General features: G+C 45.4%; 1 protein-coding gene and 1 non-coding gene across 2 annotated transcripts; both read right to left on the bottom strand.

The window, feature by feature from the left end:
- Positions 1-2,704: 2,704 nt before the first annotated feature.
- On the bottom strand, positions 2,705-2,778 carry Trnan-guu. Its single transcript has one exon. It is a non-coding gene; the product is annotated as a tRNA-Asn (tRNA).
- A 2,085-nt stretch (positions 2,779-4,863) lies between these two features.
- Positions 4,864-9,881, bottom strand: LOC121836398. The gene is made up of 2 exons (XM_042291289.1): positions 7,480-9,881; positions 4,864-7,215 (listed from the first exon to the last, which is right to left on the bottom strand). Exon 1 carries the CDS (start codon positions 9,809-9,811, stop codon positions 8,699-8,701), a length of 1,113 nt encoding a protein of 370 aa, XP_042147223.1. The 5' UTR covers positions 9,812-9,881; the 3' UTR covers positions 4,864-7,215; positions 7,480-8,698.
- Positions 9,882-17,235: the final 7,354 nt, after the last annotated feature.

Raw genomic sequence — 17,235 nt, 5'->3', positions numbered from 1 at the left:
ATTTGATTTGCCTGTGGCTCCTGCACCTCAGTGCATAGGGCCATATTCAATTTCCGATTGCCGACTCTCTCAAAACGAAACCGGAAGTGCATTGCTCTGCACGTTTTTTCACCGCCCTATACTTAAGGCTTTATGATTTCGACGTCCCACGTCAATGCAGCCGTCGCAGTGGTAGCCGTTGTGTGTTTTCGTTGGTTTCGTTCTGTTTTAGTTTTTAACGGTGTTGACGGTGTTGTCGGTGTTGTATTGACGCGTTGATGGAGTCGTGTGTTCCGTGCCTGAGAAGTTTCGATCCTGGTTAGCAGCTGAAGTGTATTATTTAATGTTTGTTTGGAGACAGGCTCAACCGTTGATTCTTTTGGACGTGACACGCCCGACGGCGACATTCTGAGCTCGCACGTCATTTCGTCACGCGTATCACTTAAAATTTTGAATCTGCAACAAAGACGGGCTGGATATTCATCTGTCCTGCCTGCACGTAACAAATGTAGTTGCGTATACATTAGGTAACACTGAGAAATTCGGTACGCCTTTTGCGCCTTTCTATTTTGCGAGCGTGTCTTCGTATGGGTTTCCGTCTCGTATCGCATCTGGCTCCCGCCCTGTTTTTAACTGGGTTGTGTGAGTTTCTTTCTTTAGTTTAGATTTTATTTTTGGTTTCTGTATAACGAGCGGATTGGCAATGAAATGATCGGGATGTTACATAAAAGGTTGTGAATGCAAACATTTCCTCTTTGTTGCTTCTTGGCCGATGCGAACGAACACGGGTTCCGGAGAAACAGTAAGTAAACAGGCGAGCTGGTTCATGTTAAACATTTCTGGAAAAAAAAAAAAAAAAAAAAAACGGAGACGACGGACGGACAAACACAAAGCGCGGTTGTACGAGATACACACATTTTCCAATAAAGCGCAAATTTTATGATACGGCATTCAGCTCCCTTGTCCATATAAAACACCTGAAATAAACCATGAATTCAGCGGTGTCGCGTTCTGTAATGTTGGGCACAACGAAGCAAATGTTACGTCCGGCCTGATAGCTGATGTATATTCAGAGGTTTTGCATTTAGCATCACTTAAAAGGTAATAAAAACTGCAGTCGACTGCACATTTGTTTTTGAAAAATACGTATTGAACCGCAACGCCGCCTTCAAGCAAGATATTTGTTTTGGCCGCAACTTTCGATCCCTTTACGATTGGAACTCCGAAGCTTCAAGGGTCGAAGTTTGAAATGTCAAAAGTAAGAGAAACAAATATTTGGACGGGGAACGTGAAAAACGTTTTGAAAATATCTAACGTCTTCAGGAAGCGGTGTCACGGACGTCAAAATAATGGAACGTGGTCGTCCAAATATGCAGTATCTTGAAAAAAATCCCAGGCTTTCCAAGATGCAATGAAAAGCGATGCATGCTCACACTAACTGTATGATAATAAAGTTTTTGTGACACAGTTGTTACAGCATTATCCAATTGTATTTTAATGTTAATATCGTTTGTCATCTTAAGCCAGTCTTGAATTGCTCCATTAAAGGACGAGAATTTACAACAGACGTTCTTAAACCTGTGTTGTCTTAGCGCTCTTCAGCATATTAGTCGCGTGAGCCCAAGCGATAATTAAAGATAAGCAACCTAACCTTCCACTCAACGGCTGCCCATTCAGATGTTATGAAATGTGTTCAAACTTTCAGTCCTTGGGACTAGAATTCCTCACCCAATTTTGTTGTTTTACGCTGACACCGTCAAATGCAAACAGGAAAGCCGAATATGAGAGCCAGTCGATTAGTCTTCGGATGGCACTTTTATTGAGAACAAAGATTCTGCGAGCCAAGCCTTGTGTGTTTCATGCATACCGCTACGCAGTTCTCGACTAACGCGGAGGAGGAGGCATTTTCTGGCCAACTTGTGGGCTCTCTAACAGAAGGATCCTACATGTTCTAGACAGAGGCTGGCATATCGATTGGGGCTGAAACAGTCCTCCGACAAGGTGCGGGAAGGAAGGACACGAAGAACACAGATGCGGCGTGGGTATGCCTTATCACAGGGTGAGCCGTTGCCGCAATTCTCCTTATCGATCAGAAGGAAAATGAGATTGTGCGTAGCTGTAAATGCTCGCATATACCAAAAATTAGAAAAACATATCTGGTGGACTTTGTTTATTTAAAGTTATCGGTACCCGGAGTTTCCACACGCATCGCTTCGCGAACACGCAATAAAGAAAGCCAACAGCAAACTCCCACCAGCCCCCCCCCCCCCCTCTTTTTTTTTATAGCTCAAAATTTGTGTATTTGGGGCATGATGCCCTTCAGTTGAGATGACCTTTTATCTTTCATGCCGTAAATATCACGTATACTTTTGAACTTCATCATTTGAAAACCAGTCTAGCTTTTTCAATGCAGAAAAAATCATGGGCAGGGAGAGTTTATATGAGCTACAATTTACAGCTAAACTCTCATGTTCCTGGGCCTTAAGTTTCACAACACTTGAAGGAGTGTGTTTTTTTTTTTCATGTTTATTATTCAGACATTTTTGTGAAACTTTCAATTAGCCTCCATCTGAAAATAACCTCGAATCATACCGATAACGAAAAAAAAAATACACACCGAAGAGAACGTAATATTTAAAACAAAATAAACACAGAAAAAACAGAACCCTATTCATAGAATAAAAACGATAGCTAAATATTAGTATTAAGGCAACAAAAGATAACTCGCCACCGGGTGGACTCGAACCACCAACCTTTCGGTTAACAGCCGAACGCGCTAACCGATTGCGCCACGGAGGCGTCCTTGATTTTTGCTAAAACAAATCCAATCATATCAAATTTATTTACAACAGATATGCACGTTCATTTGCGTTGCAGTAGGTAGGTCGAAAGTTGTACCGGACGGTACGGAACAAAAAGGAGAAGTTTTGGGCGGATGCATTTTAACGTACCGTTATAAAACCACTTTGATGACAAGGTGAGGCCCTCTGTTTAAAGATAGCTAACTGAAGGGTTGTTCCGGTACTGCGCCTCGCTGGCGGCTGTGCCGAGCCAACATGAAACAGAAGGGGAGCAGAATGGCGGCCTTAACTGAGGCCATTAAGTGGAAATTACAAGAAACAACGCGTAAACTGTATTGATCGACTTGCCACACTCTACGTTGCATTGCATGAGCAGTGAAGTCCCACATATTATATAAAGCGAAGACACACAGCGCAATGATTTGATGTCTCTATATGGTTTAAAGTTCAAGAAAGCCGGACATTAGTATTAGTTACTTTTTTTAGTCCAAAATTTATTTCCGTCGTTTTTTTTTTTTTTTGTTTGGTTGTGGTTGTTGTTGTTTTTTTTTTTTGGGGGGGGGGGGGGACGTTTTATGCTTAAATAATAAACTGATCACGTTTTTTTTTGTGGACGCGTGCATACCGCATCTTTTATCAACTTTAGCTTTTAGTTTACAAAGTCGACCTACTTTCCCTCTAGCTAACACTAACCGAATGATAATAAAGTTTTTGTGATACAGTTCTTACAGCATTATCCAATTGTATTTTAATGGTAATGTTGTTTATCAGCTCAAGCCAGTATTAAATTGCTCCATTGAAGGAGGAGAATCTGAAACAGACGTTTTTAGACCTGTGTTGTTTAAGCGCTCTTCAGTAACTTAGTCGCATGAGCCCAATCGACAATTAAAGATGAGCAACTTTAACTTTCCACACAAGGGCTGCCCTGAGATGTTATGAAATGTGTTCAAACTTTCAGTCTTTGGGACTAGAATTCCTCACCCAATTTTGTTGTTTTACGCTGACACCGTCAAATGCAAACAGGAAAGCCGAATATGAGAGCCAGTCGATTAGTCTTCGGATGGCACTTTTATTGAGAACAAAGATTCTGCGAGCCAAGCCTTGTGTGTTTCATGCATACCGCTACGCAGTTCTCGACTAACGCGGGGGAGGAGGCATTTTCTGGCCAACTTGTGGGATCTCTAACAGAAGGATCCGACATGTTCTAGACAGAGGCTGGCATATCGATTGGGGCTGAAACAGCCTTCCGACAAGGTGCAGGAAGGAAGGACACGGAGAACACAGATGCGGCGTGGGTATACCTTATCACAGGGTGAGCCGTCGCCGCGATTCTCCCTATCGACCAGAAGGAAAATAAGATTGCGTGTGGGCGCAAAGGCTCGCATAAACTAAAAATAATTTTAAAAAAAATATCTGGTGGACTTTGTTTAATTAAAGTTATCGGTGCCCGCAGTTTCCACCCGCATCGCTTCGCGAATACGCAATAAAGAGGGCCAAAAGCAAACTCCCACCAGCCCCCCCCCCCTCTTTTTTCTATAGCTCCAAAATTGTGTATTTGGGGCGTAGTGCCCGTCGGTTGTGATGAGCTTTTATCTTTTATGCCGTAAATATCACGTATACTTTTGAACTTCATCATTTGAAAACCAGTCTAGCTTTTTCAATACAAAAGAAATCATGGGCAGAGAGAGTTTATATGAGCTATAATTTACAGGTAAACATTCATGTTCCTGGGCCTTATATTTCACAACACTTGAAGGAGTGTGTTGTTTTTTCTCATGTTTATTTATAACAGATTTCTGTTCAACTTTCAATTAGCCTCCATCTGAAAATAACATCGTATTATACCGATAACGAAACAAAAATACACACCGAAAAGAACGCATTATTTAAAACAAAATAAACACGGAACAAACGGAACCCTTTTCATAGAATAAAAGCGATGGCTAAATAATAGTAGTAAGGCAACAAAAGATCACTCGCCACCGGGTGGACTCGAACCACCGCGCTAACCGATTGCGCCACAGATGCCTTTTTTATTCTTTATTGCATGGTAGTTACAGCAACATTCATGTCATTCTAACAGCTTTTTTTTTTTTTTTTTTTTCTTTATTTTCCGTAAGATTTATCGTAACGACAGAAGATAAGAGACACTGAACAAGTTCTGAGACACCTCAGCCGAGTTTTGGCTGACACAGAAATATTAACAGGATCTTATTTCAGATAGTGCGTCTAGGACAGGCAGCCAATCGGGGTCGTTTCCTAGAGCCTTATACGTTTCCTTTAATTGGCTGATACTTTGTGTAAAGTACTGGCACACTGGTCGAACGTCCAAGTCAGCATGTCGCACTGCCATGCGGCACTTCCATATGCTGTGCAGTGCAAGAAGCATAATTAAATCGTACGGCACACAATGTGCATTATCTAACGGTAGAAAGCGTATTCCGTGCGCAGTTAACGGAAGATCTTTCTTAAGAGTACGCTGCAAGACATCCCAGTAAAAGACAGCATCCCAGCAATACAGGAAGACATGTTCTATGGTCTCAGGCTGTTTGCACAAGAAACAATTTACGGTCCAGGGCACAAACACGCCCTTCTCATGCAGCCACGTTTTAACGGGAAGTGTGCCGGTATGGAGATGGAAAAAAAATGTTTTCGTGTTCGCAGGGACCATCATTTTTTTCACTCGACTAAGTACATCGTTACCGGGTATTGCACAGTACAACGTGCGGTAGATGGGAGCCGGACAAGACAGCTCGGTCAAATCTTTCGTCAATCTTTTTCGCGAAACAGTACCCAGATATTCGAGGGAAAACCTCGCGGCTAGGAATTTGCAAGCAGCGACTACTTCTTTTAAAAAGGGGCTCAGCGGTCCATTTGCACCATCAGCGGATGAAACAATAAATTCGGGTAAAGCGTCACAAAGCTGTACCTGAACGACAGTACGCAAAAAGGGATCACTTTGATCACGCAGAAAAAGAAAGCGATTAACAACTTGTCGTAGAAAAAGGTGCGTTAATGATAGGCCACCATTCCGAACACGCCGAAACAGGTTTGTTCGGCTGGTGCGCTCCCAAGAGGAGGCCCAAATGAACACGGCAAACACTCGGTGTATCTTTTGCACGTGAATACGCGTGCAGTGCAGTACCTGAAGCATGTACCAGAGTTTTGCTACAAAAAATAAATTACACACAGTTGCGCGTGCAAAAATAGACAAGTGTCGTCCACCGCATTGTATAGTTTTTTCACGTAACTTAGCTGTCTCAGTAGTCCACAGATCGTTGCTGTTTCGATAGTGATTTAGCGGGACTCCCAAGTAACGCGTCGGCAGGGTTGACCATTCAATGCTTGCAAATACTTTTGGCTTCGACGCCCACTCGCCATGCCAGAACCCTGAACACTTTCCCCAATTCACGGCACAACCTGTTTGAGTACAAAACGTTTTAGTAATTTCGACTACTCTTCTTACACTCTCCTTGTCGGCGCAAAAGATTGCGATGTCATCTGCGTATGCAAGTATGCGAACTTCGCATGTGTTTAAAGTAAATCCGCGGACACAGCGATCATGAATAATACTAAGACAAAAGGGTTCGATGTACAACGCGAAAAGTAATGGTGAGATCGGGCATCCCTGTCTGACAGATGAGTTCACCGGTATTCGTTCGCTAACCCGCTTATTTAGAATCAGGTTCGTCGTACAGTTGCGGTAGGCCATTCGTACCCCCTCTAAAATGATTCGCCCTACTCCGATATGCTCCAAAATGTTGAAGATTATGGCATGTGAAACACGATCGAATGCTTTTTCTAAATCCACCTGCAACATCGCAACCTTCCGTAGCTCGGAGTCGCAGCATTCCAGAATGCTGCGCGCTACATGAACGTTAGTCAGGATAGTACGACCTTTTATGCCGCACGTCTGGTGTGGCCCTACAACACTCGTGATCACTCGCTGCAGCCTGCTGGCGAGAACTTTCATTAATATTTTATAATCAACGTTAGTGAGACAGATAGGCCGGTAAGAGGTCACGCTGCGTAGTTTTACGGGGTCATCGCTCTTCGGGATTAGAACAGTATGGGTACGCGAAAACGAGGGGGGTAGGATTTTTTGTTCGTAAGCTTCAATAAAAACGTCAAGTAAGATGGGAGCAAGTTCAGATTTAAATGTCTTATAAAAGAGCGCAGTCAGCCCGTCAGGGCCCGGAGACTTATTCGGTGACAGGTCGTCGATCGCTTTTGTTATCTCTGACAGACTGAGCGGCGCCTCCAAAAACTTTTTATCATCGCAACTAACAGATGGCATTAAAGATAAAAGTCCTCCATCTAAACCTTCAGATTGAGGGGCGTGGGAACTAAACAAATCAACATAATGTTCGACAAACGCCTTTTCGATAACGCTTGCGTCGAATGACACAACTCCTTGGTATTCAATTTCTACAATCTGTTTATACTTCGTTTCAGCTTCGGTCCGAGCGCGGCCGATGTTACGAGCAAAAGGGCCAATCAAACAGCGTAAAGAGCGCAACGTCATGGCGTGCTCTCTGCGCTTGATAGGACTAGCCGGCGGAGGAGCACGCACAGAGAGACGGCGAATACCGGCTGGTCCTATCAACTGCAGAGAGCACGCCATGACGTTGTGCCTCTTTTGCTGTTTGATTGACCCTTTGAATCATAACATCGGCCGCGCTCGGACCGAAGCTGAAACGAAGTATAGTGCATGAGTATTTTTTTTTCCGCAGCCACCATTCTTTTTGTCGGCGCTTCACCAACCATTAATTTCTCTGCACGTGCACGAATTGCCGCCCCCCTATATCGCTCTTGCTCTAAAACTTCAAGTCGAGCTTTCAGATTATTGATGTCTTCCATTAAGTTGCCGGGAGTTCGACACTCTTCTTGTAAAAGCTTTTTCAAACACAAGCGCATTTCAGCTTCCTGCCTCCTTTCCTTGTGCTTCATAGCGCACGACTTCTCGATCGCGCACATTTTAACTTCCTGTTTAAACATTTCCCACCTCTCGCCTGCACCTTGCCCCCTCCTTTCCACCGCCTGCCATGTTGCCTTAAGTGTGCTAACGAACGATTCATCGCGCAAGAGCTTGGCGTTAAGTTTCCACAAATCCCACGTAAATGATGACGTCTTTTTTGATTCTCCTAACCAAAAGCTGACAAGGCAGTGATCACTAAATGAGACATAATCAACGGAGTAATTAGAACACAAAGAAACTAGTTCAGACGAAATGTAGACAGGGTCTAATCTAGCGTGACTGTCACCCTGAAAGTGAGTATACGACACAGCCTTCGCACTTGGTGCACAACAAGCAACATCTTCGAGCACGAAATCCTCAGTAATGTCGTTTAACGCGAGAATACTAGCGTCGTTATACCGCACACTGTTAGACCGGTCCACTGCTCGGCACACACAGTTGAAATCACCCAAGAAGATAATCAGACGATCGCACTGAAAATGTTGATAAGCGTTCTCAAAAAACAAACGGCGTTCGTCTGGCTTGTTTGGCGCGTAGACATTAATAACTCGCCACTCGTGGCCTAGAACAGTAAAATCACACAAAACAAAACGCCCAGATGGGCATGTCATAACTGTTTGCACAACTACGCCTAAAGATTTTTTCAGAAAAAGGCAACAACCTGCAGAAAGACCAACCGCATGACTTACACAAACGAAGTATCGTGCCAAGAAGGGCTGCACCATGTAGTTAGTGCTCTCCTCACTTTCTACTTTCGTCTCTTGGATGGCGACGATGTCCAGTTCTTGTTCATTCATCAGCCGGTAGAGCTGTCGTTGCCGACGTCTAGCCGCCAGTCCCCGAACGTTGAGCGTGGCAATGCGCAGGGGACGTCCGAGAGTGACTATAGCAGAAGGAAGGTCTCACCACAGCACAAGGCACTCACCCACTTTAACACGGTCTATGGGACCACAACCGGGTTTTCCTTGCGACCGTGCGTCTTTCCGGGGGAGTGGGACGAGCGTCCGCGGCCGGCTCCTCCTCCTTTCTTGGTTTGCCACCCACTCTCCCCTCCCTGAGATTGCTGATGCGACTCGACGTTTCCAGAAACCACTTCGCAGTGCCTACGCTTGACCGACGCGCCTTCTGAGTCCATGGCCACTGCGTCCTCACCGTCCGAAGCACCGGCCGCGCCCCCAATAGCTGGTGACGCTGGCGACGGTGTCTTCTCAGTAAGCTGCGTGTTGCCCGTTGCCCCCTCCAGCTTAGGGGCAGGGTTCGTTGTCTGGTCTTGTGGGGCATTCCGCTGCACCATGGTGATCTCAGAGGTAGGCGGGGATTCCTCAGGTGCGGCATGCCGAGTTGAAGGAGTCGCCGCCGCCTCTGCTTCGACCTCATCCATTAAGTAGGTCGCACCCGGGTCTTCAAGGTTTTGGCCAGCGACAGCTCGCGCGTAGGACCGCACACAGTCTCTGGCCTCATGCCCGAAGGCTCGGCACTCTTCACACCTTGGTACTTTACAATCACGTCGAATGTGTCCTGTGCGGCGGCAACGTAGACAAAGCGGCGCTCGTCCGGGAACTACTACCAGCACATTCCCGCCATTGATGCGGAACTGGTGTGGTAGAGACTCGGGTGTCAAGGAATCGCGGAGCACTATCCTCACGGTGACGGTCGTTGAGTCGACGTCCACGAGGCCTTCTATCTTCCATTTTTCTCGAGCGACACCTTTGATCTCGCCGTATGGTTCAAAGGCTCTCCGGATGGCGTCGACGGACACTCCAAAAGCCACCCAGTGCACCTTTACTCTCAGTTCCCGCCTGACAGGGTCGACGATCAGGCAAAGCCGATTTTTAACCTTTAAGTTTCCTGCGGATAGCAGCTTTTCCTTGGCCTCACCGGTACGCAACTTCACCAACCACACGTGGCCCATCTGGTAGGCTCCAAGTCCTGTTATGTCCTCCCTGACGCCCACCTGGTTGAGGGGCCCGACGAAGTCCTCGACTCGATACGGTCGACCGCGGGTGTCCGCGTGCAGCACCAGGCTACACTTCGCTTCGTCGCCTGTTGGCATTACCGGCAATAACACGGTATAATCGTTGGGCACTTCGCCGTGTGCGGCGTCACCACGGCTGGCCTCAGCCGTTATCGCTATCGCAGAGGAGCGATCCATCGTGCGTCCGCTCGCTATCGCTCACGGAAGCCGAATCTGTCATTCTAACAGCGCTGTACAGCTCTTTTGCACAACGTATTAAAAATCACGCATTTCGAGGAGTGATTTTAAAATACTAGTTCACTCCGGTTCAGGTTCACAGTTCAAATACATACTCTGTACTTGCTTTACAAGGTTGAAGAAATATATCCGCACTTCTTTTGCGTCGAGGTCAGCATGTCGAACAGCCATACGTGATCTCCAAATGCTGTACAAAGCTAACAACATAATCATGTCATAAGGAACTTCATTATCATTATCCATACTAAGGAAACGTATCTTTGTTGATTTTTGCTAAAACAAATCCAATCCAATCAAATTTATTTACTACATATATGCACGTTCATTTGCGTTGCAGTAGGTAGGTCGAAAGTTGTACAGGACGATACGGAACAAAATGGAAAATTTTTGGGCAGATGCATTTTAACCTACCGTTATAAAACCACTTTGATCACAAGGTGAGGCCCTCTGTTTAAAGATACATAACCCTGAAGGGTTGTTTTGGTACTGCGCCTCGCTGGCGGCTGTGCCGAGCCAACATTAAACAGAAGGGGAGCAGAATGGCGGCCTTAACTGAGGCCATTAACTGGAAATTACAAGAAACAACGTGTAAACTGTATTGATCGACTTGCCACATTATACGTTGCATTGCATGAGCAGTGATGTCCCACATATTATATAAAGCGAAGACACGCAGCCCAATCACCTGATGTCTCTATTTGGTTCAAAGTTCAACAAAGTCGGACATTAGTTTTAGTTACTTTTTTTAGTCCAATATTTATTTCCGTTGTCTTTGTTGTTGTTTTTTTTGTGTGTGTTTTTTGCATAAATAATAAACTGATCACGTTTTCTTTGTGGACGTGTGTATACCGCATCTTTTGACCAACTTTTGCATTAAGTTTACAAAGTCGACCTACTTTCCCTCTAGCATCTAGGAAACACAACTTGTAGACTTACATTCGGGGTTGATATATGAAGAGGCCACACAGCGCAGCGGAGTTAAAACGCGGCAGGGGGAACCAAGTACCGAGAATCGTAAACTTTTCCAAGCGTGCCGCACACCACTTTGCCGAAGGAAACACGAAAACCAAAACACTTACACGAAAGGGAGTATTATGGCCAGTTATGTAAGTACGTACACGTTTAGTGCAGCATACGACGCGGAAAAGAAGTTGCAATCTTTGTGGTATGAATTCCTGTAAATAAAGTATTCTTTGAAACCCACCGCTTTCCTATGTAAACCACAAAAATTGCGTATCGACTTGATTGGACGTAAATCTTGGGAGTTTCCGAAGGGCTCACTGGTATATTTGTCTAAACGACTCGTTGCGGCGTACTTGACATTAAAGTATTATAAAAAGGTGGATATGATTTTTTTTTCTTCTTTTTTTGACTTGAAACGTATAAACTATAGTGCACGCCGGTAATCTATCGTCCAGTATGCCTTTGGGCCCAGACATAATTCAACAAAGCTGTACGCGTGTCTGACGCGTTTTTGTGTTTCCCTTGTCCCCCTTTGCGTTCGCATACCAAGATGTTTAACCAACACGCTCTCTTTATTCTATCTAAATTTGTACATGTATAAGAGACCCGTTGCACTACACTTGCGCACATACTTTTCTTCTTTTTTTAATTTTTCTAAGAGCAAAACACGTAGGCCTGCTCCGTTACTAATATATCTTTAGTGCGACGTCAGTGCGCGAGATTGTGCATATCTATACATATATTCGTCTTTTGCTTTTTTTTTTTTTAAATGGAGCATAGTGTTCTTTAGTCTCGAAGTTTGGCACTCTCGAATGACCACAAACCTTTTCCCCCAGTTTTTGTTCTAAGTTTAAGGTTAATAGAACCCAGAATGTGCAAAAACAAATTATCCCGTCACACAAAAAAAAAAAGATGAAAAAAAAGTTGGAATGCATTGTTTAGAGTATTTAGTTTCAGAAACTTCAGATAACCGAAAGAGGTGATGGTGCAAGCAGCATATCGTTTTAAAAGGCTGAAACATCACAAGCTGACGTTATCCCGGGCTCAAAACAAAATATACGGCTAATGAAGAGGAAATGGGTCGGAAGCGCTAAACCTTTGACTTTTCCCCAGTTAATTGTGCTTCGGTCTTGCTTAATCCACCGTAATGATAGATAACCCGAGGTGCACCCATTAATGCTAGGCGGGTTAATAAACAAACTCATTCACTCTGCAAAGCGCGGCGTCAAAGTTCCTTGTTCATTACGCGAAGAAGAGTCATTATTCATACGCAAACGTGGGGCGGTCGCCGACACGCTGTCTAAATTTTTCTCACGCGGCATCTGTTGCGCTTGCCTCAACTCTAGCTCACATCCCTGCGTAGCTTACATACATACATATATATATATATATATATATATATATATATATATATATATATATATGGTGTTTTTTTTGTCCTCTAAAAAAAAGGTGAAATTAGGTAATAAGTTAGCTTAATAACTAAAATTTTTAACTAACTTCTTAATTTTTTACTTGAGGGCACAAAGTGCATTTAGAGAATTGAAGCTCGACCTCAATATGGTCTAGCCCTGCCATCAAAGTTTGGTTAAAAAATTTGTAGTAGGTGTTACGGGGTCAAGAAATGTCACTTTGGTACACGGCGTCAAACCGAAACTAAACGAGAAAGAGCGCCAGTAAAGTAATCGCTCTGCCCTTCCGGCCCCCGTGGATCGTCATTATCGCGGCCAACTTCGCCTAAGCAAGTGGAGCGGGCCGCGATAATAACAAATCGCATGCCCGAAAGGGCGGAGCGAAAACTTTACCGGCGCTCTTCCTCGCTGAGGTTCGGATGGACGCCGTGTACCAAAGTGAAATTTCTTGACCCCGTAGCACCTACTACAAATTTTTTAATCAAACTTTGATGGCAGGTCTAGACAATGTTGAGGTCGAACATCAGTTCTTTAAATACATTATGTGCTCTCAAGTGAAAAATTAAAAAGTTAGTTAAAACATTTTAGTTAATCAGCTAACTAATTACCTAATTTCACCTTTTTTCTAGAGGCTGCCATGGCTATCAACACTTCAACAGGGCTTAAGTTACTCTATCGCATGTTCCTTTTTTTTTAAAATTTGGTGCAGCTAAAAAAAAAACGCCTGGTAGATATGTATTTATATACAGGGTGTTTCAGAGAACTCATGCCAAATCGCTCCTGCGAAAACTACTTATCGCAACGAAAAAAGGCTTGTGTCGTTTTGATCGTGGGCCAGGAGCCCATTTGGGAAAATTATTAAAGTTCGGGATAATTAACATGTTAATTATTTTTGCGTAATTAACTTTTTTAATATTGTGTTTAAGGGCATGGTTTCAATTAGAAAATTGCTCAGCATCATATAAAAAGCCTAAATCAACAAATTGCAGAACGATAGAAGGCACGCGCATCATTTTATGGCTTTCTGAAAAGCCGCACAAATTCGCCGGGTTTTTTAAGTTTCGGTTTACTATCGGAGCGCATCTTGGCCCGGGCGGCACCGCGCCCCGGGGAGAGATAGTGCAACCAGCCACTGCTGCGTCGCGCGATGACAGCGCAGCAAAGGTTGGTTGCACTATCTCTCCATGGGGCGCGGTGCCGCCCGGGCCGAGATGCGCTCCGATAGTAAACCGAAACTTAAAGGGGCCATGCAAGGACTTTTTTACTGGTTTTTAGTTTGCACCGAACCTGAGCGCACTGAACGTAGTAACTTAGCGAAACTTTTCTTTTCTCGAAATTCACTTTATTTTAAAAATGATAGGCAATTGAAAATTACAAAAACAAGCAAAAAATAACCTCCCTCATGACGTCCTTGGCTGATTGAGTTACCGTGAACTAGGGGAGGGGTAGTGAGGTCATCGAGCGCTCACGGCTGCCGCACTCCGTGTCGACGGCGCGAGAGGGCGCCACTAAAGCATGTTCTGGATAGGCGGTATGCAGCGGGTAGCCAGAGCGGCTCTCATTGCATTTGCAGCACGATTAAACACTAATTTGGCGTGACACTTCATTGGCCAGAAACGACAGCATACACGGGGTAAAGATCAGTTCATAATGGGAGCCACTTCGCGCTGCCATACCGCGAAACGGCCAAACCGCAAGACAAATCTTCTCGCCGAAGGCCTTCGGAACGCTCGGAGCCGGTCGGATCCAACGACCGCAGTGCCGCCGCGTACATCCGGGACCTCTCCGTGTCGGCGCCTTATCCCACTAGTCCCACTACTCCTATGTGGTGTGCGCCGCCTTTTCACCGCTTGGTGGCGGGTTTCTAGACGGGCCATTTCTTGTTACCGTACTTTATAAACTGCATTCGTTACTTTTCCGATGTAAAATACTGAACAAAACTACTTTTATACATAATTGAAACGGTTCGCGCCACTTATATTTTGCATTTCAACTAAAAAGCAATTTTAGCGGCTCTGGCCGTAGTAAGCCCAGGACCAAAGACATCACATTGTGCGCGCTTTCGGTACCGCGGGTCGCCCTCGTCGGTGGAGGAGGTTTCTGCGTCGTCCGGTTAAAATATGACCCACTCTCCGTGCCCGCTGGCCTACCCAAACCCCAAGAGACGTGGAAACCACAAAAACGGTAGACGCTTAAATGTGATTGCAGGGCCCCTTTAAAGACGCGGTGAATTTGTGCGGTTTTTCAGAAAGCCGTATAATGATGCGCGTGCCTTCTATCGTTCTGCAATTTGTTGATTTACTGTTTTTCGACGATGCTGAGCAATTTTCTAATTGAAACCATGCCCTTAAACAGAATATTAGAAAAGTTAATTACGCAAAAATAATTAACATGTTAATTATCCCGGACTTTAAAGGGATACTTCAACGAAATATGAAATATTCCCGTCGTGTTCAAAAATAGGTTGAATATGATCCACAATATCCGTAAATGACAATCGCACGTTTGTATTTTGAGCCTGGTGGCTGTATTTTTTGTTATAAACGGCCCACTCTGGCAAGCGCTTGGAGAAGGCCCAGCGGAGACCACGTGACATCCAACGCAATCGTGACGTAGGTCGTCTCAAGACGAGCAAAGCTACGGCGAGGCTGATGTCGAGAGGATGGCCTAGTCGTTTAAGCCACCGAAGTGGCTGCTTTTGTACGAATTTTGAGTGACGGGTTAATCTTCTATAATCTTGTAGGGGGACAATGGCGACTTCTGTGACACACAAAAGGCATTCTCGGGAAGAGGGGAGTTCCTCCTGACCCTCTTCTCTCGTCGTGGCCGGAGGCGAGACAACCTCCGTCACTAGCTGCCAAGGTTGCTAGACGGGCATTACAAGCGAGGCGTTAGCGACATCCACCAGGTGCTCTTTGCTAATCGTTCGATTCGTTTTAAAACTCCTTTTCGTGAATTTTTTAACAATATATTGGTATCTTGGATTTGATGGTGCTTTTTTGAACACATATAGACCAAAAAATGAGCGCCGAAATTTCGTTGTAGTATCCCTTTAATGATTTTCCTAAATGGGCCCCTGGCCCATGACAAAAACGACACAATCTTTTTTCGTGGCGATAAGTAGTTTTCGCAGGAGCGATTTGGCCTGAGTTTACTGAAACACCCTATATATATATATATATATATATATATATATATGCGCCCCTCCGCGTCTCTGGTGGCTTTCGCGGACATGTGTTGTCGGCGCAGTGGCGAACAGTGTAATTCGACGAAGGTTCGACGATTTCTTAAGTTTGCGTAAGTGTTCATTAGTGTGGTGAAGCCCTCAATAGATTGTTTCCTTCCATCACGTTTTTGAAAGCCCCTTTTACACACGGTCACGTGCTTTCGATTTCTTGAATGGGAAGTGTTGTGTATATATAAAGCAATGTCACAGGTTCCTATTCTCACCACCAGGGTGCGCTGGTCTTTGCCCTGTAAAATGTGTCTTCGCCATATTAAATTTGTTCTTTGTGTGCTGTTGCTCTCCGTGGCAGCTTCTGTTCTTTGGCGCTTCGGCGCGACACAACAATGGCGACGAGGATGGGATGGAAGATCGAACGAACCGAGTAACAACGTGGCAAACAGCACAATGCCGAAGTTCACGGAGTTCAAGCCGGAGGAGGACGACGACGACGAATTTCTCGAACGCTTCGAGATTTTCCTTCGAGTGAACGCTGTCAAGACGGAAGACAAGGCCGTGACGCTGCTGAACTACATCGGGAAAGCGTCGTACCAGGCTTTAAAAACCTTGCTCGTCCCAGACTCGCCGGTATCGAAATCGTACGACGTACTTTCCGAGGTGCTGAAACGCCACTACGCGCCCAAGCGCTTAGTGATTGCAGAGCGCACGAAGTTCCATTGGAGAAATCAAGAGGTCGGCGAGAGCCTAGCGGACTTCTCCTTGGCTATCAAGAAGCTCGCCCAGACATGCGCGTTCAAAAACTACCTCGACCAGGCTCTTCGGGACCGGCTCGTGGCGGGGTGTCGCGACCCTGAGGTACAGCGGACACTCATCCAGCTCGACGACGATTACTTCGACGAAGTTCTAAAGGTGGGCCTGGCCAAAGAACTTTCTCTGCGCAAAACGGACGAGATACGACAGCCCGGCGTTCCGGACTCAATGGACGTGCACCGCGTTCAAAGTGATGGTGAAGGACACTCCGGGTGTCCACCTTCCGCCACTGAATCGCCACAGGTCCAGTATCAGCGTACGGTAGGCCCTTGTTTTAGATGCGCTAGTACCGTGCATGCTTCCGAGAAGTGTCCGTTTTCGAAAGCAAAGTGTTTCAAATGCGGGAAGCAGGGGCACACTAAGGCGGTGTGTAGGGCCAAGCCTAAGCCTACTTCGAACACCAAGCGCGGACCTTGGAGCGTAACCTGTATGCGGAAGAATGACGCGTCTGCGGCATTCCAGAAGGTTTTGGAAATCGAAGGAAAACCGGTGACGATGGAAATCGACACTGGTTCAGCAGTTACTTTGATGCCAGAAAGAATGTATGTGAATTTTTTTTCTCACGTGCCCCTTGAGGCGAGTGACATGCGTCTCCGAACGTACACCGGGGCTCTTGTGCCAATCAAGGGTTTAGCGAGCGTTAATGTAAAAAACGGGGAGCTACCAAGCGAAAAGTTACCTTTGATTGTGGTAAAGTCCGCGAATGCCCAGCTGGCAGCTCTTCTAGGCAGAGACTGGATCGAGCAGTTAGAATTTAACTGGTCGGGCGTAGGTCGTATTGAGAACGAGACGATGACAGACTCATTGAAAAGGTCCTTCCTAGCGTCTTTGAAGGTCCAGTGGGGCCGATAAAGGGGTTTCAGGCAAGGATTGTACTGAAAGAAAACTCTCAACGT

The sequence above is a fragment of the Ixodes scapularis genome, unplaced genomic scaffold, assembly GCF_016920785.2.
Source record: "Ixodes scapularis isolate PalLabHiFi unplaced genomic scaffold, ASM1692078v2 PGA_scaffold2__306_contigs__length_199485367, whole genome shotgun sequence".
NCBI classification, from domain to species: Eukaryota; Metazoa; Arthropoda; class Arachnida; order Ixodida; family Ixodidae; genus Ixodes; species Ixodes scapularis.
This window is presented reverse-complemented; position numbering and strand designations above follow the sequence as displayed.

What these genes read in the sequence shown, in the direction of transcription:
- LOC121836398 (XM_042291289.1), bottom strand. Translation starts at nt 9,811, where the DNA reads ATGCCAACAGGCGACGAAGCGAAGTGTAGCCTGGTGCTGCACGCGGAC.